Source organism: Heterodontus francisci, chromosome 43 (genome assembly GCF_036365525.1).
Source record: "Heterodontus francisci isolate sHetFra1 chromosome 43, sHetFra1.hap1, whole genome shotgun sequence".
Lineage (NCBI taxonomy): Eukaryota > Metazoa > Chordata > Chondrichthyes > Heterodontiformes > Heterodontidae > Heterodontus > Heterodontus francisci.
This window is the reverse complement of record NC_090413.1, coordinates 28,862,925-28,888,668: the sequence shown is the minus strand read 5'-3', so window position 1 is coordinate 28,888,668 and position 25,744 is coordinate 28,862,925. Positions and strand designations below refer to the sequence as shown.

The 25,744-nt window shown below is 43.0% G+C and overlaps 2 protein-coding genes across 4 annotated transcripts in view; both read left to right on the top strand.

Moving 5' to 3' along the window:
• LOC137355790 (intercellular adhesion molecule 5-like) overlaps positions 1-10,170 on the top strand; it is a 32,579-nt gene extending 22,409 nt beyond the window's left edge. For both annotated transcript variants that reach the window (XM_068021303.1, XM_068021302.1), the window contains 2 exons: positions 331-612; positions 4,831-10,170. In XM_068021303.1, coding sequence (XP_067877404.1) covers positions 331-612; positions 4,831-5,018 — 470 coding nt within the window. In that variant the 3' untranslated portion in view covers positions 5,019-10,170. The remainder of the gene's footprint in view (positions 1-330; positions 613-4,830) is intronic.
• Positions 10,171-18,348: 8,178 nt separating this feature from the next.
• The window catches only part of LOC137355794 (intercellular adhesion molecule 5-like), a 34,563-nt gene continuing 27,167 nt past the window's right edge, over positions 18,349-25,744 (top strand). Inside the window, exons 1-2 of one of the 2 annotated variants that reach the window (XM_068021313.1) lie at positions 18,349-18,511; positions 24,279-24,560. In XM_068021313.1, coding sequence (XP_067877414.1) covers positions 18,445-18,511; positions 24,279-24,560 — 349 coding nt within the window. In that variant the 5' untranslated portion in view covers positions 18,349-18,444. Of the gene's footprint in view, positions 18,516-24,278; positions 24,561-25,744 lie in introns of both variants that reach the window. The other variant, XM_068021314.1, reaches the window with a different exon arrangement.

Sequence of the window (25,744 nt, the reverse complement as noted above, 5' to 3'; positions counted from 1 at the left end):
GAACAGTGTGTTTGTGTGATAACCTTATGCAAGCTGATCCAGTGAGTGGCTGTTATGTTGAGTTTATATTTACACAAAGAAACTGCATTTCACTTTGGATTTATAAAATGACAGATGAGTGGGAGTAAATTCCAGGCAGTAACACTCACTGGACTTCAATCCAACTGTAGGGATTCAGATGTTCTGAACTGGCTGTTGAAGATGGATGAGAGCACAATATGTGACTAAGTTTGGGAATGCAGCTAATCCAAGCACTGATGTGGTGCTGTGTCAGTGATCCTGTGATGTGCCTTTCCTGCCTCTTTTCATCTTTTCCTTTTTCTTTTCCAGATAAACCTCGAAATACAACCACATCAGTAAATAACCAAACCGTGTCAGGGGTTCCAGTAACCCTCAGTGAAGGTGATGAGGTTACAATTATCTGCAATTCCAGTGGAAACCCCACGCCGACATTAAAGTGGGAAGCCCCCAGTAATGGCAGGAACATTCAGGATGGTCCTCTTGGAGTCCTCCATATTTCCCACGCAACATCAGAACATCAAGGCATTTATAAATGTACAGTTACCAATAAATATGGAACTGATGAGAAGGAAGTGGACATCAGGATCAAAGGTCAGTTTGTAATATTGGTCAGAATGCAAAGAATAAATAATTAATCCTTTGTGGATTGAAGCAGCATTTCTGTTATCCCAAATAAATCCCGAGTGCCATTTCGGTTTACTTAACTCAGTTATTCATTTATTTTCTTTAAGACTCCTCCTGTTCTACTCCACACTTGCTGGTAATGGGACAAATGGATAAACTACTGCCTGCCTCTCACAATGCTGCTCTGTAACTGGCCTCTAGGACATTAGTAAGAATGGCCCAGAGTGATACTCCCTTCCACTTGTTTCTCTTTGTGTGTAGAAGCACTTTATTCCTGCTCTGTGTTTGCCCAGACTGCCTGAGCAATAACTCCGCAGCAGGGGAGTTGCAGCTGTGAATCCACACACTGCCGGTCATGGTGCAGGGTGTTGGCAGCTCAGTGAGCTGCATCACATGGCTGGGCTTCAATTCTAATAGTAAGGGGGGACAATCACAGTGTAAAACAAAACCAGGAGTGGCTGCAACATAGCAGGTCAGTCAAATCTGTGCAGAGAATGGATGGTGAATGTTTTGGGCAGAAAAATGGAAGATTAACAAGAGTTTTCATAGAATTGGAAGCAAAATGTAGGGACAAACAAACAGAGGAAGTATCAGTGAAATCCTGGAACCTGCTTAAAAGATAACCAGGAAGTTGTTCGATGACGGATGACCTTCTATCAACAAGAATTTGCATTTGTATCGCACTTTTAATGTAATCAGCATCCCAGGAGTGTTTATGAAAGATAATTTAATTCTGAGCCTCATAAGGAGATATTCAGACAGGTGACCAAAAGCTTGGTCAATGAAGTAGGTTTTAAGGAACATCTTAAAGGAGAAGAAATTATTGGAAATATTGGGAAGACCAAAGTCATTGTCTTCAGTCCCCGCTACAAACTTGTTCCCGAGCCACTGCCATTCCTTTCTCTGGCAACTGCCTGAGACTAAACTAGACTGGGGTAGATTGTGTTGTAGTGGCAATGTCACTAAACCAATAATCTTGCAGTCTAAGCTAATATCCTGGGGAAATGGGTTCAAATCCCACCATGGCAGTTGGTAGAATTTAAATTCAATTAGTTAATTAATGCATTTGAATTAAATTCAATTAGTTAATAGATGCAATTAATTAACAAGTTCTGGAATTGAAAGCCAGTTTCAGTATTAGAGCTATGAAACTATCATTGATTGTCATAAAAACCCATCTTGTTCACTAATGTCCTTTTTGGGAAGGGAGTCTGCCATCCTTACCTGGTCTGGCCTACATGTGACTCCAGATCCACAGCAATGTGGTTGACTCTTAACATAACCTCTGAAATGGCCCAGCAAGCCACTCATTCTCCAACCACATATGTGTGCCGTCACTGCAACTATTTCTACAGACCCTTAGAAAATAGGCGACATGTTTAGATAGAGGATCTGGATCGACGCAGGCTTGGAGGGGCGAAGGGCCTGTTCCTGTGCTGTAATTTTCTTTGTTCTTTGTACTTCCACAACATCGCCTGGCTCTGCCCTGCCTCAGCTAATCTGCTGCTGAAAGCCTCATCCATGCCTTTGTTACCTTTAGACTTGACTATTCCAACACATTCCTGGCTTGAGTAAAGTTCAGCTCATCCAAAACTCTGCTAGCCATTTCCTTACTCACACCAAGTCTTGTTTGCTCATCACCCCTGTGCTTGCTGACCTACATTGGCTCCTGGTTAAGCAATACCTCGATTTCAAAATTCTCATCCTTGTTTTCAAATCCTTCCATGGCCTTGCCCCTCCCTACCTCTGTAACCCCCACAAACCTCAGATATTTATGCTCCTCTAATTCTGGCCTCGAGCATCCCCAATTTTAATTGCTGCACGATTGCTGCCTAGGCCCTAAGCTCTGGAATTCACTCCCACAACCTTTCCACCTGTCTTTTCTCTAAGATGCTCCTTTTAACCTATCTTTTTGACCAAGCATTTGGACATCTGCCCTTAAGTCATAAGACTGCTATTCCATTCTCTGGCAACTTTCTGAGACTGAACTAGACTGTTTGTAATCTTGGTCTCATATTTGACCCTGAGATGTGTCTAATTTTGCTGTATAACGCTCCTGTGAAGCACATTGGGACATTTTATAATGCCAAAGATGCTAGAGTCAATGGGAATCGGGGGGAAACTCTCTGCTGGGTAGTCGTACCTAGCGCAAAGGAAGATGGCTGTGGTTTTTGGAGGTCAATCAGCTCAGCTCCAAGACATCACTGCTGGAGTTCCTCAGGGTAGTGTCCTAGGCCCAACTATCTTCAGCTGCTTCATCAATGACCTTCCTTCAATCATAAGGGCAGAAGTGGGGATGCTCACTGATGTTCAGCACAATACACAATGTTCAGCACCATTCACAACTCCTTAGATACAGAAGCAGTCCGTGTAGAAATGCAGCAAGACCTGGACAGTATCCAGGCTTGGGCTGATAAGTGGCAAGTAACATTCGCGTCACACAAGTGCCAGGCAATGACCATCTCCAACAAGAGAGAATCTAACCATCTCCCCTTGATAATCAATGGCATTACGATTGTTGAATCCCACATCCTGGGGGTTACCATTGACCAGAAACTGAACTGGAGTAGCCATATAAATACCGTGGCTACAAGAGTAGGTCAGATGCTGGAAATCCTGAGGCGAGTAACTCACCTCCTGACTCCCCAAAGCCTGTCCACAAGGCACAAGTCAGGAATGTGATGGATACTCTCCACTTGCCTAGATGGATGCAGCTCCACCAACACTCAAGCAGCTCAACACCATCCAGGACAAAGCAGCCTGCTTGATTGGCACCCCATCCACATTCACTCCCTCCACCACCGACGCACAGTGGCAACAGTGTGTGCCATCTACAAGATGCACTGCAGCAACTCACCAAGACTCCTTAGACAGTACCTTCCAAACCCGCAACCTGCACCACCTAAGAGGACAAGGGCAACAGATGCATGGGAACATCACCACCTGCAAGTTTCCCTCCAAGCCACACACCATCCTGACTTGGAACTATATCACCGTTCCTTCACTGTCACTGCGTCAAAATCCTGGAACTGCATTCCTAACAGCACTGTGGGTATACCTACCCCACATGGTCTGCAGCAGTTCAAGAAGGCAGCTCACCACCACCTTCTCAAGGGCAGTTAGGAATGGGCAATAAATGCTGTTCTAGCCAGCAACACCCACATCCCAAGGACAAATAAAAAAAATATAAATATAAGTTGCTGTTATTGTTGTTGAGAGAGGTAAGGCCTAAGCAGCGGAAGGCATGCTGCCAGTGATGGAATGATTAAAATCGGGGATACGTAAGAGACCAGAATTGGAGGAGCACAGAGATCTTATAGGGTTGTAGGGATGGAGAAAGTTACAGAAATAGGAAGAGACGAGGCCATGGAGGGAACTGAAAACATGGTGGAGAATTTTTTTTTAAAGTTGAGGTGTCGCTGGATGAGAGCCAATGTAGGTCAACGAGCATGGGTATGATGGGTGATTGGGAATTGATGTGAGTTAGGATACGGACAGCAGTTTGGATGAACTCAAGTTTATGGAGGGGACAATTTTGGAGGCCAACAAGGGCAGCATTGGAATATTCGAGTCTAGGTAACATAGGTATGGATGAGGGTTGTAGGAGCAGATGGGCTGTGGCAGGGGCGGAGACAGACAATGTTTCGGAGGTGGAAGTAGGTGATCTTGGTGTTGGAAAGAATATGGGATCGGAAGCTTGGTCCAGAGTCATATAGTTTGCCAAGGTTGAAAACAGTTTAATTCAGTCTCAGACTGTGGTCTGTAAGAGGGACGGAGTTGGTGGGTAGGGAGCAGTATTTGTGGTGAGGACTGAAGACAAAGGCTTTGATCTTCTCAATACTTAGTTGCAGGAAATTTCTACTCCTCCAATACTGGATGTCAGACAAGCAGCATCACAAATCAGAGACAGTGGAGGAGAATAGAAAAAAGGAAGAAATTAATTAAAGGTATTAGAGGGACATGGAGTGTAGGTGTAGGTAATCAGGAATGGTCCATGTTTGGTGAGAATAAAAGGAGGTGAAGAATACAACTTGAAATACAGCAAATAGTTGAATATTGCAAACTAGAGATTCCATGAAAAATTTTCTTGCAAATAAACTATGAATTTTGGAAATGATCAGGAGTTTCATAATAAATATATTGCCCTGAAATAAATGATTTGTATTTTTATTAATGTTTTCACAGATGTAACATGGAACAGCCTTTGGGTGATCTTATTTGTAACAATTGGAATAATCATAGCTTTGATAATCTTTGGCTTGTACAAGAAATGGACTGCCCTTAGAAGTGGAAACTATGAAGTACAGAACAATCCACCTCTTTCCAATGGATCTGAACATCAGGATAAAATCCCTTTAAAAGAATTCCAGTGAATAATCCAATGGATAACAACAATTACAAACAAGTTTCGCCAAAATGATTGGTGATTGTTCAAGGAGAAATCGCTAAACTACACCTTTTTGTATTGTCCTTACTGAGGGAGCCTGTTCTGTATTCAGTTAGATAATAACTGATCTGTACCTCAACTCCATTTACCTGCCTTTTCTCCATCTCAGTCATCTATCTCTGTCCTGAAAAATTTTAATTGACCCCCAGATTCCACAGTCTTTTGGGACAGAGAGTTCCAGATTTCCACTACCCTTTCTGTGAAAATGTTACAGGAACTTCCTTTTAATAAATGAAATGAAAGTGAAAGGATTAATTCTATGCTGTCAGGAGGAAGCCAATCACACAGTGAGCACGGATCAGTAAGAGGGCTATAATACAGTTCTTTGCCACATGCTCCCTGTGAGTCAGTCTCTGCACTGGGATTGCAGAATTAGTCCTAAGGAGTGAAATTTGTTTTTAGCTCTAATAATATGTGGTCATGTACCCTAATGGTCATGACGTTTGTGTGGATCATGATGTAATCAGACGGTTGCAGGTTTGAATCCGGTTATGGGCATTGTGATAGATAAACTTTTTTTACACAGCGAGTGTTTAGGATGTGGAATGCACTGCCTGAGAGTGTGGTGGAGGCAGATTCAATCGAGGCTTTCAAAAGAGAGTTGGATAATTATCTGAATAGAAATATTTCCTCTTGCAGAGAGCTGGCACAGACATGATGGGCCAAATGGCCTCCTTCTGTGCTCTAAATATTCTAGGATTTTTGTGACTGATGAATAAGGTACCTTAAAGGTATACCTACTGTGTTATAATGTATTAGTTGATCTCCTGCAGCATTCAGAAGTGGGATTATAGGGTGTGGGGTACTTGGACCAGGGTGCACAGATGTAATTCAGCCACCATTTTAAAGTCATACTCTATGAGCTTAATCTTTTTATTTCCATTGTAGATATTAGGATGTGTGCACCATTTATAGTACACCAATTTAGTAAGTAGGCTAGTGCCACTTAATGTGACAGAACAATTGTAGGTTTGTATAAATAATTCGGGATAAAAACGAGGCAAAGGAATATATGATAAATGGGAAAATACTGAGAAGTGTAGAGGAACTGAGAGAGTGAATGTCCATAGAACCCTGAAGGTAGCAGGACAGGTCGATAAGGTGGTTAAGAAGGCATATGGAATCCTTTCCTTTATTAGCCAAGGTATAGAATATTAGAGCATGCAGGTTATGCTGGAACTGTATAACTCATTGGTTAGGCCACAAGTTGAGTACTGTGTGCAGTTTCTGGTCACCTCATTACAGAAAGGATATATGTCATGCTAGGCTCCCACATGCCAAGAATGAGGCACATTAATTTTGTCATGAACATTAATTTTAAACTGTTACTGGAGCGAAGAAAGGACTTGTTAAACAGATCAGCTGTGGCTGGAAAAGACATTTGCATGTTAACAGACAGTGATTGGAAGGACAAAGGACCATTCCCTAACACATTAAACCCACAATGGACCTTGATCACCAGGTATTGTGTGTAAGAAGAGCATTCCAGAGACTGCTAAGGTGATACAATCCAAGACATGGTCAGACCAGTCAGTCACATGACTAACCTGCTTGACAACCTGGGTTTTTCTGAATTGTACAATCAGTTTGAACTCAGAGAGTGTCTGTTTTCTCCTGGACTGAGAAGATCTCTCCTGTCTGCTCCCTTCTCTTTCTCATAAGCCTCTGAATCTACTGAAGACACATGAACCCCAAGAGAGAAAAGTCTCCAACAGCGAACAAGGTTTAAGAATAGTACTGGGCCCCAACGAAAAGCAAGAACTACCTACAATCAAGGACTCGACAGTGAGCTCGAAGAACTGTAACAAAAACTCTTCAGATATTGCCTCAAACTTTTCATTTTATTTTTTCTTCTCTTTTCTGTCTCTCTTTGCATGTGTATATCGCGTATGCATGCTAGCATGGGTGCGTCATGTATCCGTAGGCGTCAACTGAATTAGAGTTTAAGTTTAAGAAATTTCAATCTTTCCTCTTTAAACCTAAGAAAGCCTGTTTGTGCTGGTTTCTCTGCCTTATAATTGGAAAGCGGTGAACAACAATTCACCAAGGGGGAGCTAAAAACACGCTGTGTTAAAAATTAAACCCTGTTATGGTAAGACCAGGTGAAGGCTGAGAGGGAACCCTGGACCCCTTTCTCACCTGGTCATAACAGAAATTTGGGCGCTAGCATCTGAATTGACCCACAGACAAAATGAGAGAAATTGGAAGTGGGAAGCCAAATTGTTCCCAATCAAAAAAGAGCAATATTTCAATACAGGTTTTCTTGTGGTTGTGTGTGCTTGAATACTAACGTGTCTGCAACTGAAGCTAGTAGCTCCCCAAGCCAGGGTGAAGTAACTTGGGATAAGTTAAAAGCACTGACTATGGAGGAGTTGAGGAAAATGGCTAAGCAGTGTGGGATCACTGTACGTGGCAAGGCTAGGAAGTCTGAACTCCTAAGGCTAGTGGCCAACCATTTTTCCCTTGAATATGAAAGGAGCAGAAACAGGGCTAGAAGCAGACCCAGACAGGGTACTGCTTGCAAAGATACAATTAGAACAAAGGAAACTTGAATTAGAAGACAGAGAAAGAGAGAGGCAGGTGAGGGAGAACAAGAGAGCCTTCCAGAAGAGAAGGAGAGGAAAGAGAGAGAGAGAAAGACAGGAGAAGGAACAAGAGAGAGAGAGAGAAAGAATATTCTGGACGGAATGCGAAGAAAGAGAGCTGAAGGGGCTTTAGTTAACTAGGGGGCGACAGAGTAACCCCAGTGAAAGCACGATCAATATGGAGAAGCGGAATTCAGGGCTGGGTACAAAATTGTTAAAACTAGCTCAATTAATTCCAAAATTCAATGAGGAAGATGTAGAAACATTTTGTGTGTCCTTTGAGAAACTGGCAAGGTAGCTAAAATGGTCAGCTGAGACCTGCCCTCTTTTACTACAAAGCAAGCTAACTGGAAAAACCCATGAGGTTTATTCCCTGTTGCCAGATGAGAGTTCATCAAATTATGAAGTGACCAAAAATGCTATCCTCGGGGCATATGAATTAATACCCGAAACCTAATACCAAAAGTTTAGAACCCTCAAGAAGCAAGCTAATTAAATCTATCTGGACTTTGAAAGAAGTAAGCAGCTGGCTTTTGACCAGTGGCTGAGGGCTTTTAAAATGCAGCTCAGCTATGAGAATCTCAAAGGAGTAATCCCATTAGAGGAATTTAAACACTCTCTCCCACTCTCCAATCAAGACCCATGTAGAGGAGCAGCAGGTCCAGAGAGCCCGGCAAGCAGCCGTTCTGGCCGATGAGTTTGCTTTAATTTATGTCAGTTTCCCAGGGGAGAACCTTTCCTAGTCACCCCCACAAATCCAAAAAGGACAAAGGGTGGGAAAGTGACAGAAGCCCAAGCAGTCCTGGGAGAGAAAGGAAAGCAGGAGATACAGGGGGCCCTTCTCTAGTCAAAAAGGAAGCTGCTGTGAGCAAGAGTGAGACCCAGAGACCTGTGTGCTTCCATTGTAATAAGGCAGGGCATTTAAAAGCTGACTGCTGGAAAATAAAGAAAATTCCTGTAGGGTTAATCAGGGCACACCTGCTCAGTGAAGACAGGAACCTGATGGAAAGCACAGAAGAACAGGCCATGGCTTTAACTGCAGTAAGAGTGAGACCCAGGAAGCTTACTACTGCAAGTGCAGGAAAAGTTAGGAGGATTCCTGAAGGTGATCAGGGTTTTGTGTCTGAAGAGAAAGTAACCCCATTTCAATATTTGTTCTTTAAACCTAAGAAAACCAGCTTTTGCTGGTTTCTTTGCCTTATAATTGGAAAGCGGTGAACAAGGATTCACCAAGGGGGGGTTGCTAAAAACACACTGTGTTTAAAATTAAACCCTGTTACGGTAAGATCAGGTTAAGGCTGAAAGGGAACCCTAGACCTCTTTCTCACCTGGTCGCAACAATGTAATTGCACTAGAGAGGATACAGAGGAGATTTATGCGGATGTTGCCAGGACTGGAAAAATGCAGCTATGAGGAAAGATTGGACAGGCTGGGGTTGTTCTCCTTGGAACAGAGAAGGCTGAGAGGAGATTTGATTGTGATGTACAAAATTGTGAGGGGCCTGGATAGAGTGCAGATGAAGGGTCTATTCACCTTAGCAGAGAGATCAGTGACAAGGGGGGCATAGATTTAAAGTGATTGGTAGAAAAATTAGAGGGGAGATGAGGAAAAACTTTTTCACCCAAAGGGTGTTGGAGGTCTGGAACGCACTGCCTGAAAGGGTAGTTGAGGCAGAGACCCTCAACTCATTCAAAAGGAGTCTGGATATGCACCTCAAGTGCCGCAATCTGCAGGGCTACAGACCAAATGCTGGAAGGTGGGATTAAAATGGGTGGTTCGTTTTTCAGCCAGCACAGACACGATGGGCCAAGTGGCTTCTTTCTGTGCCTTAAACTTTCTATGATTATAAATAATGACAAAAACTTTGTTTATAACCCCTTGGTGTGACATTTTGTATCAGTGAACAAATAATCTTTGTTTCTTTTTGTGCTAGCCATAGTCCCAAAGGACCATAGGCATCTCTCTGTATTAAGAGAAAGTGACAAGTTGGTATATAGCTTAACGGTCACCAATCTGCAAGCATAGGGTGAGGCAAGGAGGCAAGCCTCTATGAACTACTGCAGCCAGTACAGGGATTGGACCCATGCTATTGGCATCATTTTGCACCATCCTCTTGCCATCTAGCCAACTGAGCTAACCGGACCCCTGTTTTTGCTTGAAGGTTCTTGATTGTGCTAAAATACTGTATTTTAAATAGTAAAAATCAATTGGAAATTTTGGATGAAGTAACTTTTCAAAGCTTTAGTTTCAAAAGTAATGTTAATATTGCTTCAAATATAAATGTAACATTTTAAAACTATTATTCTGTTTTTCTCTGGATGCCACTATCCATTGATGGTTGTATGGTTAACATAGGGGCAGCCAAATTGAAAATGAATTTTGACCTAGAGAGTGAAAGAATTGTGTTCCTTTGTTCGATTGCATGAAAAACAGTTTAAAAAAAAGATGCCTCTCAGTACAAAACCTAAATTCTGTGCATTTCTATATCCTTTGTGCAATAAATCAGTTTGATTTACATTCGTACCTTGTTCCAACAGAGTGTTTTTCAGTCTGTCAATTTATCTGTGACATTCCAGAAGCCGGTATATGCAGTAAGGATTCTATTTTGATCCCAGGTCACTTTATTGCTGAGCTTGGTAATGAGCAGTTTTGGGGTGAACATGGCCCTGTACTGTTGTGCTCCAGCAAGATGTGAAAAACAAGGTGGATAGTCTTTCATATCTGCTAGTAACACAGTAGGCACCAGTGATTTCTAATCAGCCTGTAGCATCATCAGCAAAAACATTGTCATACAACTGGTTTAAAAATGCATTTTTAAATAAACTAAACTAGTATAAATTTAAATTTACAAAATATGTAAAATGTAATGGAGTTGAAATGAAACGGCACAGGTTTAATGTTCCAGAAATATTTGATCTCACACTAGTAAATGGCAGTATAGAATTTTTCAAGAAATCTTAGTTAAAGTCAAAATAAGTCCTTATTTCCATTGGTGTCTGTTTATGGAGAGCTCTGGCATTAGTCACCTTGGCAATAACCTTCTCAGGCAGTTTTTGTGCTTGCGGGATGATTTGATCGAGATGTTTAAAATTATGAAGTGATGGAACAGACTGTTACCAGTGCTTTTAAAGATCTAGAGCCAAAGGACATGTCTATCGATTAAATGTGAGAGATTTAGGACATATATCAGGAGAAACATTTTTTACATAGGTGGCTGTGAGGTTTTTTTAATTCATTCATGGGATGTGGGCGTCGCTGGCCAGGCCAGCATTTATTGCCCATTCCTAATTGCCCTTGAGAAGGTGGTGGTGAGCTGCCTTCTTGAATCGCTGCAGTCCATGTGGGGTAGGTACACCCACAGTGCTATTAAGAAGGGAGTTCCAGGATTTTGACCCAATGACAGTGAAAGAACGGCGATATAGTTCCAAGTCAGGATGGTGTGTGACTTGGAGGGGAACTTGCAGGTGGTGGTGTTCCCATGCATCTGCTGCCCTTGTCCTTCTAGTTGGTAGAGGTCGAGGGTTTGGAAGGTGCTGTCTAAGCAGCCTTGGTGAGTTGCTGCAGTGCATGTTGTAGATGTTACACACTGCTGCCACTGTGCATCAGTGGTGAAGGGAGTGAATGTTTGTAAATGGGGTGCCAATCAAGTGGGCTGCTTTGTCCTGCATGGTGTTGAGCTTCTTGAGTGTTGTTGGAGCTGCACCCATCCAGGCAAGTGGGAAGTATTCCATCACACTCCTGACTTGTGCCTTGTAGATTGTAGACAGGCTTTGGGGAGTCAGGAGGTTGTGGGATGCAGTACCACAATTAGTGATTGAAGCAAAGACAGTGAAGGTGATAAAGTGTGATGAGAACAGGGTGGGCACAGATTACTAGGGACTGCTGCTCATGCAGAAGATAAATGCTAACATTAGCTGAATGGGTCAAACAGCCTGTTTTGTGTTATGATTCCTATGTAATTTTCTACATTGCCAGCATACAGATAGAAAATAGTTGATCAGTTTACAAGATTAAATGATAGAGTCATAGAGTTATTCAGCACAGAAACAGGCCCTTCGGCCAGCCATACAGCACCAAACTATTCTAACCCCATATTCCTGCGCTTGGCCCATAGCCCTGTATGCTATGGCATTTCAAGTGCTCATCTAAATACTTTTTAAATGTTGTGAGGGTTCCTGCCTCCACCACCTCTTCAGGCAGTGCATTCCAGATTCCAACCACCCTCTGGGTGAAAAAATGTTTCCTCAAATCTCCCCTCAACCTCCTGCCCCTTACCCTAAATCTATGCCCCCTGGTTCTTGACCCGTCCACGAAGGTAAAAAGTTTCCTCCTATCTAACCTATCAATGCCCCTCATAATCTCGTACACCTCAATCATGTCCCCCCTTCTATCCAGGTAAAAAATATAAACCCCCTTCCGCATCACGACAGTTTGAAAGAATGTAGGGATTTTGCCCTTATTATCCTTACCATCACTGAAATCCCAACATCAACATTCCAGGGGTTACCATTGAACCAGAAACTGAACTGGCCCAGCCATATACATACTGTGGCTACAACAGCAGGTCAGAGGCTGGGAATTCTGCAGCAAATAACTCACCTTTTGACTCCACAAAGCCTGTCCACCATCTACAAGGCGCAAGTCCGAAGTGTGATGGAATAATCTCCACTTGCCTGGATGGGTGCAGCTCCAGCAACACTCAAGAAGCTCAACACTATCCAGGACAATGCAGCCCACTTGATCAGCATCCCATTCACCACCTTAAACATTCATTTCCTCCACCACCGGCGCACAGTAGCAGCAGTATGTATCATCTACAAGATGCACTGTATCGACTTGCCAGGGCTCCTTCGACAGCACCTTCCAAACCCATAACCTCTACCAATCAGAAGAACAAGGGCAGCAGACACATGAGAACACCACCTCCAAGTCCCCCTCCAAGTCACACACCATTCTGACTTGGAAAAATATCGATGTTTCTTCATCATCGCTGGGACAAAATCTTGGAACTCCCTCCCTAACAGCACTGTGGGTGTACCTACCCCCATAGACAGCAGCGGTTCAAGAAAGCAGCTCCCCACCACCTTCTCAAGGGCAATTAGGGATGGGCAATAAAAGCTGGCCTAGCCAGCTCCCATGAATGAATAAAAAATCCTATCTAGATAACTAATCCAAGTTTTGATCACACCCAATAACTATCCAATATACTTTTGTTCCACTGTTATGACTCATGTTGAATAAGGCTTCATAATTATCTTGCTAGGATAAGGAACTCCAATTCTTCAGTATTTCTTCGAGATTTTTGCTTTGTTTGCATTTCAGAGTTAGAAGGTTTTGGACTCAAGTGTCAGTCCAGCACTTGAGCCTATAGTCCAGGACATTCCAAAGCAGGATTGTAGTGGTACATTGCTGGACATGCTGTTCTCACGGTTGAGATGGCCACCTGGTCAGTTAGTTATAAAAGATTGCATGATACTATTCAAAAATGAGCAGGGCCCTCTCTAAGCAACATTACTCCCTCAACTATTACAATCAATAACCGATTATCTGATCATTCCTCTTAATAGCTGTTCGTTGGAGCTTCCTGCTGCTTTTTCCCATATAGCAATACTTATAGGATAAGCATTACAGAACCAAAGGATTAGAGTACAGCTTCATCCCTAAAATAGTGGTGTTGTAGTGACAATAGCGGTGAACAAGTAAGCCACTAATGGAGAAGGAGGTTCGATGAGATCCTCAAATCTCAACCACAATGAAGACAAGCATTTGAGTGTAAGAGAGATAGTTAATGAGTTTGCAAGTATCTTCATCCAGAAATACCAAGTTGATAATCTCACTCAACCTCCTCCTAAGCTTTCCAAAACCATAAATGCTATTGCTCAGACAATATGATTCACTCCATGTAATATTAAGAAGCAGCTACATGCATCAGGTGCTGAGGCTTTGGACTATGACTGCACACAGATATATTGTTTAAAGAATTGAGTAACTGAACTAGCTGCCATGGCAGCTAATTTATTCTGGTGCAGCTATGACACTAGCATCCACCCGACAATGTGGAAAATTGCCCAGGTATGTCCTATCCATAAAAAGCAGGAGAAATCCCAGCTTTATCCTAGGGTCTTAAAAGAAGTGGCGAGTGAGATAGTTGATGCGTTAGTTTTAATTTTCCAGAAGGAATTTGATAAGGTGCCACATCAAAAGTTATTGCAGAAAATAAAAGCTCAATGTGTAGGGGGTAACATATTGGCATGGATAGAAGATTGGCTAGCTAACAGAAAACAGACAGTAGGCATAAATGGGTCATTTCTGGTTGGCAAGATGTAATGTGTGTTGTGCCACAGGGATCTGTGCTGGGGCCTCAACTTTCTTACAATTTATATAAATGACTTAGATGAAGGGACCAAAGGTATGGTTGCTAAATTTGCTGATGACACAAAGATAGGTAGGAAAGTAACTTGTGAAGAGGACATAAGGGGGCTTCAAAGGGATATAGATAGGTTAAGTGAGTGGGCAAAGACCTAGCAAATGGAGTATAATGTGGAAAAGTGTGAAATTGTCCACTTTGGCAGGAAGAATAAAAAAGAAGCATATTATCTAAATGGTGAGAGATTGCAGAGCTCTGAGATACAGAGGGATCTGGGTGTCCTAGTGCATGAATCACAAAAGGTTAGCATGCAGGTACAGCATGTAATTAGGAAAGCTAATAGAATATTATCGTTTATCATGAGGGGAATTGAATACAAAAGTAGGGAGGTTATACTTCATCGATACAGGGCATTGGTGAGACCACATCTGGGGTACTGTGTACAGTACTGGTCTCCTTATTTAAGGAAGAATGTAAATGCATTGGAGGCAGTACAGAAAAGGTTTACTAGACTAATACCTGGAATGGGCGAGCTGTCTTACGAGGAAAGATTGAACTGGCTAGGCTTGTACCTGCTGCAGTTTAGAAGAGTAAGAGGCAACTTGATTGAAACATATAAGATCCTGAGGGGTCTTGACAGGGTGGATGTGGGAGAATCTAGAACTAAGGTCACTGTTTAAAAATAAGAGGTCACCCATTTAAGACAGAGATGAAGAGAAATTTTTCTCGCAGAGGGTTGTGAGTCTTTGGAATTCTCTTCCTCAATTATCTTAATTATGTCAATTAGATCACTCCTTAATCTTCTATACTTAAGGAAATACAAGCTGAGTCTGTGCAACTGTCCTCATAATTTAACCCTTTTAGCCCTGGTACTCCAAGGTCAATATATCCTTCCGGAGATATGGCAGTCAGAAATTAACACAGTTTTCTAAATGGGGTCTAACCAGAGCTGTTATATAACTTCCACTCCTTTTTATTCCAACCACTTGAGATAAGGGCCAACATTCCATTAGCCTTTTAAAGTACTTTTGTACCTGTCCACTAGCTTTTAATGATTTATGTACTAAGACTCCTAAATCTCACTGCTCCTTCACAGTTCCTAGCTTATCAAAATTTAGAAAATACTTTGATCCATCTTAGGTCCAAAGTGGATGATTTCACACTTTCCCACATTGAACTCCATTTGCCACAGTTTTGTCCACTCACTTAATCTATTAATGTCCCTTTGCAACTTCTTGCTTCTGTCTCCACTCTTTACAATGCAACCTAACTTGGTGTCATCAGCAACCTTAGATATACAGTTCCCTATTCTTTCATCATGTCAATTCTAAATACAGTGAAAAACTGAGGCACCAGTACAAATCCCTGGGGAAAACCACTTGACACATCCAGCCAATTTGAATAGATATCCCTAATCCCTGTCTCCTACTTCCTAACTAATTGCCAACCCATATCAATAGGTTGTCTCCAATTCCATGCACTCTCATTTTTGTTAACAGTCCCTTATGTGAAAGCTTATTGAATGCCTTCTGGAAATGCATATAAATAACATTCATAAACTCCCTTATCTACCACATTAGTTACCTCCTCAAGAATTTGATCTAGGTTCATTAGACATGACTTACCCTTTCCAAGCCAATGCTGGCTCTCACTGATCAGCTCAAATTTGTCCAAATGCTCAGTCACTCTGCCCTAAAAACAAATTAAAGTAACTTCCCCGCAACAGTCATTAAACCAATAACCTGTAATTTGCTACTTTCCTTCTATCGCGCTTACATAATGGAGTGACATTGGCAAATTTCCAATCCAAGGGGATAATTCCTTAATGGAGAGAGTTTTGGAGGATCATGACTAGAGCATCTACAATTTCCTCGTTTAACACTCTAGAGTGGAAACCATTAGGTCCTTGAGATCTATCTATCATGATTTTCAGTAAGTTCCTCCTCTTGATTTTATTTTTATTTTTCATTGTATCTCTGGTATTTTATGCTGATCCTCTACTGTGAAGTAGAGGCTTGCTACCTGACCCGAACCCGACGGGACCCAATGACATGTGTCAGGTTCGGTTCGGATCGGGCCCATCTTCAGGGGATGGCTTTCGGGCTCGGATTGGGTTGGGTCGGGCCGCGTCCAGGTCGCGTTGGGTCAGGTTGGGCCGGACACACATGGTAAGTGCTCTGCTGGTAAGTATTGAAATTAAAAAACTTTCCTGAGCTGGGAGTCTGGGACGAAACTGAGTCTGTGCAGTGAGCGAGTGGCGTCACTATGACGTCATCGTGCATGCGCTGCAGCTTCTTGGAGGTTCCGAGTCGGAAAGATGGTCGGGTCAGGCTCAGGTCGGGTCGAGTCAGGGGGGATTCGGGTTGGGTCAGGCTCGGGGCAAAATCAGAGGGACTCGGGCCAGGTGGGGCTCAGGTCCGCTGTGGTTCGGTCGGGTTCGGGACGGGTTCCTTTTTCCCGACCTGAGCAGGCCTCTACTGTGAAGCATGATACAAATTATTTAGCTAGTCTGCCATTTCCTGATTTTCAGGACTGTTCCTGCTGCTCCAGAGCAACTGCTCCCTCAAGTGTATTCAACAATGTAACTACAGCATAACCACTATAAACAAACCCTACTGAAAATAAACTCTGGGTTTTAACAATCCCAGTGGCTAAACTTTATTTTGCCATTGACACAAGCAATGGGTAACCAGGCGTGAGTAGGTAAGCACAATGAGTGATTGGGCATGAGGCAATAATTGAAGCCATTTCTTTCTCTGAGTTAAGCCCTCAGTGAGGAATTGTGTGTGAATAGAAGCAAAACCCTCAAAATATTTTTTCCCCTTTCATGGGATGTGGGCATCGCTGGCATTTGTTGCCCATCCCTAATTGCCCTTGACAACTGAATGGCTTGCCAGGCCATTTCAGAGGGCAGTTAAGAGTCAACGACATTACTGTGAATCTGGAGTCACATGTAGGATAGTGAATTTCCTTCCCTAAAGGGCATCATTGACCCAGATGAGTTTTTATGACTGAACCGGACCAGCCACATAAATACCATGGCTACAAGAGCAGGTCAGAGGCTGGGAATCCTGAGGCGAGTAACTCACTTCCTGACTCCCCAAAGCCTGTCCACCATCTACAAGGCACAAGTCAGGAGTGTGATGGAATACTCTCCACTTGCCTGGATTGGTGCAGCTCCATCACTCAAGAAGCTTGACACCACCCAGGACAAAGCAGCCCGCTTGAATGGCACCCCATCTACAAACATTCACTCCCTCCATCACCGACGCATAGTGGCAGCAGTGTGTACCATCTACAAGATGCACTGCAGCAATGCACCAAAGCTCCTCAGACAGCACCTTCCAAACCCAGGAAGGACAAGGGCAGCAAATGCATGGGAACACCACCAGCTACAAGTTCCCCTCCAAGTCACAGAGTGTCATAGAGAGATACAGCACTGAAACAGGCCCTTCGGCCAATGAGTCCACACCGACCATCAACCACCCATTTATACTAATCCTACATTAATCCCATTTTTTCCCTCTCACATCCCCACTTTCCCTCAATTCTTCTACCACCTACCTACACTAGGGGCAATTTTTACAACGGCCAATTTACCTATTAACCTGCAAGTCTTTAACATGTGGGAGGAAACCGGAGCACCGGGAGGAAACCCACACAGTCACAGGGAGAACTTGCAAACTCCGCACAGGCAGTACCCAGAACTTAATCCGGGTCGCTGGAGCTGTGAGGCTGCGGTGCTAACCACTGCGCCGCCCAAGACACGCACCATCCTGACTTGGAACTATATCACCATTTCTTCACTGTCGCTGGGTTAAAATCCTGGAACTCCCTTCCTAACAGCACTGTGGGTGTACCTATCCCACATGGACTGCAGCGGTTCAAGAAGGCAGCTCACCACCACCTTCTCAAGGGCAATTAGAGATGGGCAATAACTGCTGTCCTAGCCAGTGATGCCCACATCCCTTGAACAAATTTTAAAAAGCTGCCACAGTGGGATTTGAACCCCTCTCCCCAGGACATTAGCCTGGGCCTCTGGATTACTAGTTCAGTGATATTACCACTACGCCATCATCTCTCCTCAAAACGTAATACACCTTTTACTTTCTTCTCAGCATTCGTCATTTAACATATAGATTTTATGTTTTGAACATTTTTGCTGTGTTCCCTGAAAATATTGAAATGTCCTACATTCGTTTTAAGTAGTCTGGCAATGTATCAAATGTTAATGTGAGACGATGGAATTGTTAGTTCTGGATTCTCTGAACTCAGTTCCCAAATAGTTTCCGGGAAAGGACACAGGTCACTCTCATTAACATTGAGCCGAATTGCTCAGAGCGAGCACAGATTCCAACCCCTACACAGTCAGCATTCTGCAGAATCCCAAACTCAGAGTCATGGGCTTCAGGATCACTTCACCCGATGAATATATTTACTTCTTCACCCTGACTTTCAGTATCACAAGTAGGTAAAAACTATTTAAATATATAGATAGTATTTATTGAGTAAATTCGTACTGTATTTGGAATGTGTAGTTAGATGTTTATATCTGGAAGTTTTATCTTGTGGGTTTGTTTTGTAATTGGTTATTGACTTTTGTGCCATTTAATTAGCTATTCATTAACATCAGAAACTAGAATATTGTGCGTGTTTCTGGTTTGTTCTTAAAGGAGCGAAGAGAGGATCTATTTCACTTTAGGATTAATTTTATATTTAAATGTTGCTCCGACGCACGCCTATTTTACCTTATGCTAAATGAGTCCACATTCTCTCCAATGTTTATTGTGCTTTGTAATAATAAATGTAAGATGGGTTACATATTCTTTCCCACTGACAGAAAGCCCCTGTTCACTTTATCCGACCAAAGGAAGCCACAACGCCGTGAAGTAAGAGTTTAGGATGATTACACTGACCTGCCCTTCTGCTCACTTTATTCCCATCGAGAAATATTCACGCTGTACTCCGCCTTTCTTCAGTCAGCTGAAACGGAGAGCTTTTCGAATTGGTGTTTGCACCATAGGCAGTTAGTGTTGGTATCGTTCAAACGTGCAGTATGCAGACAGCATTAGATCTTATTCCTCCGCCCCCACGTACACGATAACCCGCGCCCTGTCGCTTTTGCAACAAGGTTTCATCCCCTAATTTCAGTAAATTAACGGCATGAAAAGTTTATCCTGAAAGTTTAGCTCTCTCACAGTTGGCCGGGGAGCATAAAACCCAGCAGGCTGCAGCTCTTCAATAAAGGGGAAACTGTGATGGACGCAGAATGGGAAACTCTTTATAACTTGCTTTGAGTGGGTTTGGGGCTGGGCGCTTTGCTTCAGTTGGGGGCACCAACAGACGGTGTCGGATTTGGGGGCTGAAAGTCACCCTCCAGTAAAAGCAAGTTGAATTTTCCAAAATTCGCTGGACTCTGGGGTAGTCCCAGCAGATTGGAAAACAGCAGATGTGACGCCACTGTTTAAAAAGGGAGGTAGACAAAAGATGGGGAATTATAGACCAGTTAGCTTAACCTCTGTAGTGGGGAAGATGCTTGAGTCTATTATCAAGGAAGAAATAGCAGGGCATCTCGATAGAAATTGTCCCGTTGGGCAGACGCAGCATGGGTTCATGAAGGGCAGGTTATGCTTGACAATCTTTTGGAAGTCTATGATGACATTACGGGCAAGGTGGACAATGGGGACTCAGTGGATGTGGTGTACCTAGATTTCCAAAAGGCCTTCGACAAGGTGCTGCACAAGAGGCTGCTGCATAAGATAAGGATGCATGGCGTCAGGGGTAAAGTATTAGCATGGATAGAGGATTGGTTGACTAACAGGAAGCAGAGAGTGGGATAAATGAGTGCTATTCTGGTTGGCAATCAGTCACTAGTGGTGTGCCTCAGGGATCGGTGTTGGGACCACAATTATTTACAATTTATATAGATGATTTGGAGTTGGGGACCACGTGTAGGGTGTCAAAGTTTGCAGATGACACTAAGATGAGTGGCAGAGCAAAGTGTGCAGATGACTCTGAAACTTTGCAGAGAAACATAGATACATTGAGTGAGTGGGCAAAGGTCTAGCAGATGGAATACAATGTTAGTAAATGTGAAGTAATTCATTTCGGTAGGAGTAACAGGAAAAAGGATTATTACTTGAATGGTAAAAAGTTGCAGCATGCTGCTATGCAGAGGGACCTAGGTGTCCTTGTGCATGAATCGCAGAAGGTTGGTCTGCAGGTACAGCAAGTCATTCAGAAGGCAAATGGAATTTTGTCCTTCATTGCTAAAGGGATTGAGTTTAAAAGCAGAGAGGTTATGTTGCAGCTGTATAAGGTACTGGTGAGGCCGCACCTGGAGTACTGTGTGCAGTTTTGGTCTCCTCACTTGAGAAAGGATATACTGGCACTGGAGAGGGTGCAGAGGAGGTTCACTAGGTTGATTCCGGAGTTGAGGGGGTTGGCTTATGAGGAGAGACTGAGTAGATTGGGATTATATTCATTGGAGTTCAGAAGAATGAGGGGGGATCTTATAGAAACATGTAAAATTATGAAGGGAATAGATAAGATACAAGTAGAGAGGATGTTTCCACTGGCAGGTGAAGCTAGGACAGAGGGCATAGCCTCAAGATTAGAGGGAGCAGATTTAGGACTGAATTAAGAAGGAACTTCTTCACCCAGAGGGTTGTTAATCTATGGAATTCCTTGCCCAGTGAAGTAGTTGACGCTTCTTCAGTAAACGTCTTTAAAGCTAAGGTAGATATCTTTTTGAACAATAAAGGAATTAAGGGATACTGTGGGAGCGCGGGTAAGTGGATCTGAGTCCACGAAAAGATCAGCCATGATCTTATTGAATGGCGGAGCAGGCTCGAGGGGCCGGATGGCCTACTCCTGCTCCTAGTTCTTATGATCTTATGAATGGAGGGTGTTTGACAGTTTTGTCATCCAAGTTCCTGGTACCTGGTTGTAATTGAGCAAGTCATTTTCTGTTATGAGGAGAATACCTAGTTTTTATGCACAGAATTGTCCTTCAGTATTTAACACTCCAGTAGAAACTACTGATAACAAAGAAGTTGGTGATTTCATAGCGGCTATGAGAAGGTTAGATGTCATGACTTGGATTTTGCAGTTAGTGGCCAAGTGACGGCGTTCACCATTGACCTCGAAGAAAGCTGTCCACAAAAATCTAACAATCTCTGTCATGTGAATTTCCCCTTTCCCCATGTCAGTTTGCATCTAGGCAAGTCCAGGGGATTTCCAAGTATCTAGCAACAGTGATGTCATCAGATAGGGTATGCAGTTAATCTCACTAAAATATTCCACAGACAGCAAACCAGGAATTAAAAAAAAAAAGCACAATATTTCACTTTAACATTTTAGAGAGCAAAGTAAATGGGATTAAGGTAGAGACTGAACTATCATGAACTTTTAAAAATTCAAAAATGTGATTTTTTTTTTTATATCATAATGGAGGAATTTGACATTCCACAACTTAGTTTTTCAGGTACAGTGAAACTATTGAGGTTAGTACATAGTTTAAAAACCCAGTTACACCTCATTCAACAAGGTGCAACTTTTTCAAGGGTTTTTTTTTACAGCAAGACTAATGGTGTAAAAGGGAAAGTTTTCATCAGTTCAGTGATTCCTAACTGGCATCTGCAGTGAAGGCCGGCTCTGCAAATGAAACCTGACCTGAGCGCAACAGAACCACATCCGACCCTGACCCCGAGCTGGCCCGAGTCCTTTCATTTTTTCCCACGCCCGACCCAACCCGACGATCAGTTAACCTACCTTCAGTTTTTCACTTTGTTGCTTTTCTGCACAAGCTTAAAAAACTGTAGCTAAACAACCTTTCTAGTTCAAAAAGTACATTAATATTGGAGCCACTTACCGATTGGTAATAGCGTGTGTACGACCTGTCCCGAAACAACCCGAGCCTGAAGGCCAGACCGGGAAGTGCGACCCGACCCGAACCCGACACATGTTGTCAGGTCCCATCGGGTTCGGGTCGGGTAGCCATGCTCTGCTGCAGGGACTTTCACAGTGCACTATTTGGTGAAGCACAGAATCAGACAGCAAGTTTTGGATTTCCTTATTTAACTGCACGTGTGGACTCCAGAAGTTGCTGTCAGTTTTAGAGGAATAATGACAGTGAACACTGTTTCACCATCATTACTGCTGCAAAATCTGGGCCAATGTTATAATAAAGGCTAAGGCCATAAATAAAGGTATAAAATGTGCAAGAGTTCAGTGAATGAGATTTGCAATGGGGTTACTCCAGTAGGAGATTGGCAGGTCATCCAGAGAAATGGTGCAGACTATCATTCACAACATTTCTCTCAGGGTTATGGTGGAAGAACTCCATGGATATTCAGGGCCCAGAATTTTTAAGATTATGAGAAAAGTTTTATGGAGGAATAAGTAAAATATGGAAGTATGAATCACATAATTTGGCTGTAATTCCACTTTCATTTTATTATAAATGAATAGAAAAATATGTAATCCAAATAGCATCAAATTTTTTGATTAAAAATATTTGATATCTGTAAAGAGAGAGAATTCTAATAACTGTGAAATAATGAGCTCTGAGAAAGCTTTAATATTTTAAGGCTTTACAAATATCATTCCCAATATTGCAATATTGCTACTCGCAGAGGGACAGTGGGAAAAAATAAACTGCAGACATGGTCAGGATTTTGTTCTCGGTGATGAACTAGTCATGCATTATACTTACACTTGCCCACAGACTTTCTATCAGCTTTTCCTTTGAGAGTTAACGTTTTCAGATAACCAAAACTGCACAGTGTCCTCTACAAAGATCCTGGGGGCTGTGTGATTAAGGCAAGCAAATGTGTGTCTCCTTAACCAATCATATTGAGGAATCCTCAGTGAGACACAGGCCGGAATTTTAACCTAGGCGGATGGGAGCCGGCCACCAACTGAAAAGTCGGTGGTGAACCGGCTTCTGCCTTGCCTGGGGATCTGATCCATATTTTGCGGGTCCCCAGGCTTCAATTGGTGTGAGGTGGGACTTCCGCCCGCTTGAGGTAGGAAGTCCTGCCGAATAGAGCTGCCGGCTAACCAGCAGGCTGGCAGCTCTTAGTCTTAGCAGCACCGATGGGAGCGGTGGCCACTGCTGGGACTGCAGCCAAGCATGAAGACAAGATGCCTGGGGTGCCGGGAAGGAAGGTAAGTTTTGGTTGCCTCGCCGGAGGTAATCGGTCGGGCCCCGGCGAGGCAAGTGAGGGGAAGTGAGTGCGTGTTGGGTCTTGGGGATAGTTGGGGTAGCAGGAACGGCCCTTCATCAGGCACAGGGTGCCTGATCATGAGGGCCACCTCGGGACGCTGAGAAGCCACCTGCTTTTGTCAGGCAGCTTCTCCCGGCTCCAGGACGCTCGCTTGCCACGAGTAAAATCTGCGTGGAGGCAGGCGATGGCCTTTAAGTGGCTGATAGGTGGCCACTTAAGGGCCTTGATAGGCCTGGGGCGGGTGAGCCATTTTTTGGCGCCGTCACCGTGTGTAAAGTGGCGGTGGAGGCGGGAGCAGGTCAGGGAGGTCTCCCAGAGCCCCCTGCTCCATCTTACGCCACCCCCTCCCCCCTCCCACTCACCGGAGTGGCGTAAAATTCCGGCCATAGTCTGAATCAGAGTGTTTAAGTTAGAATATTTAATTTGATGCCAAATCATGTACAGAAAACAAACTAGAGGGAAAGAAAGTTTGGATTAAGAGGAGATAAAAGAGTAAGAAAACATTTAAAAATGTATTTAAAAGCTTTAATTATTTTAAATAATTAAAATATAAAGGAATGAGATTACACACTTGTAAAAGTTAATTTTCAGTGCACAAGTGGTTCTTTAATTAAGGCTGATAAAAATTCACTTACACTGGAATGGATAAGTCCTAAATTTTTCTGGAGAACTTAGTGGGTATCCAGTGAGTAAGTACCTCAACTTCATGACTGTCATGTGTTTGAATGCCCAATCTCTTGGTGAGATACTGCTGTTTCTGGAGGAGCAGAGTAACTTTCTGATTTCTGCATTTAACTGCACGTATGTGGACTGCTATCCGATTTACTCTTTAATAATGTTGGGCTCTGATAGCCTCACGATTATTTCAACTGCAAAATCCGGGTCCATATGTTCTACTTTGAAAGAGGCTTGTTTTTGTGTTACCTCTGGGAGTTACACTGAACACGCCCTACACCAAATCTATTCTAAACCTCTGTATTTACTGTGATTTGTTTTCTTGGCAGCAAATGTTGTTGGATTTGAGGTTCGGATCGAAACAAACCCCCCTGCAGTGGAATTTGGAGACTCTCTGAAAGCAAACTGCAGTACAACATGTGCAGATTCTGAACCATTAATTATGGTGGAGTATAAATCGGGGATAAATCCTATCCGAAAATCTGGTAGTAAATGGATAGCTGACCTTTTCCCAAGTGTTGAGTCATGGGATATCTCTGTGCCGTGTTCTGTGATGTGTCAAGCAGAGGAGAATAAACTGAATGAGAACAAAAGGGTCGTCGTTGTGTACAGTAAGTCAAAGTTCTTCTAATGAGATAATAGTTAGTGATAGAGATTACTGGTGACTCTGCAGAATGTCTGTTTTAGACCCGCCAGCAGTGTATTGGTAAGATAATGAACTGTGGTACAAATGCTCCCACACAGCAAAGACCTAATCACATAATGGAGAGATGTAGAATGAAGGCAAGACGAGAGGAAGTTGAAAATCAGAGCTAAGTAAACTAGTTAAGAAGCAGAATCAAGGCTGAAAATTATGTTGGTAGATCAATGAGCTGCACCACTTGGCTGGGCTTAGAATCATGAGCTAAACCTTTAATCTATTTCAACACTCCAACATTTTAGTCACTGACAGTAGAAACTTAGAGGAATTATTCTACTGTTGCATTGCAGAGAATATAGCTACACTGGTGCATTGAGTCACAGTGTAGGACATGCTGGCAATATTGGCCAGCCTTTCATAATTATAAAGTAAATTTGAAGGGTACACCTCATAGCAGCCAGGTTTACAGTGCCAAAAGCCTGGTGCAGGTCTGTGATTATGATGAATCACACGACAGGGATCAAGTTTGCTCTTATATAAGAGCAAAATACTGCAGATGCTGGAAATTTGAAATAAAAACAGAAAATGCTGGAAATACTCAGCAGGTCAGGCAGCATCTGTGGAGACAGAAGCAGAGTTAGCATTTCAGGTCTGTGACCTTTCATCTGGTCAAACAAAAAGGGGGCAATCACTTGGCTGGGAGTGTACTACAGGCCTCCAAATAGTCAGGGAGAGATAGAGGAGCAGATATGTAGGCAAATCTCAGACAGGTGTAAAAATAATAGAGTAATAATAGTAGGGGATTTCAAATTCCCCAATATTAACTGGGATAGTCGTAGTGCAAAAGGCTTAAAGGGGACAGAATTCTTAAAGTGCATACAAGAGAGCTTTTTGAGCCAGCACGTAGAAAGCCCTACAAGAGAAGGGGTGGTACTGGATCTAATCTTAGGGAAGAAGCCGGACAAGTGGTAGAAGTGTCAGAGGGGTAGCATTTCGGGGATAGTGACCATAACTCTGTAGGATTTAAGGTAGTTATGGAAAAGGACAAAGATGGAACCGAAATAAAGGTACTGAATTGGAGGAAGACCGATTTCAATATGATAAAACAGGATCTGGCTAAAGTGGACTGGGAACAGCTACTTGTAGGGAAATCTA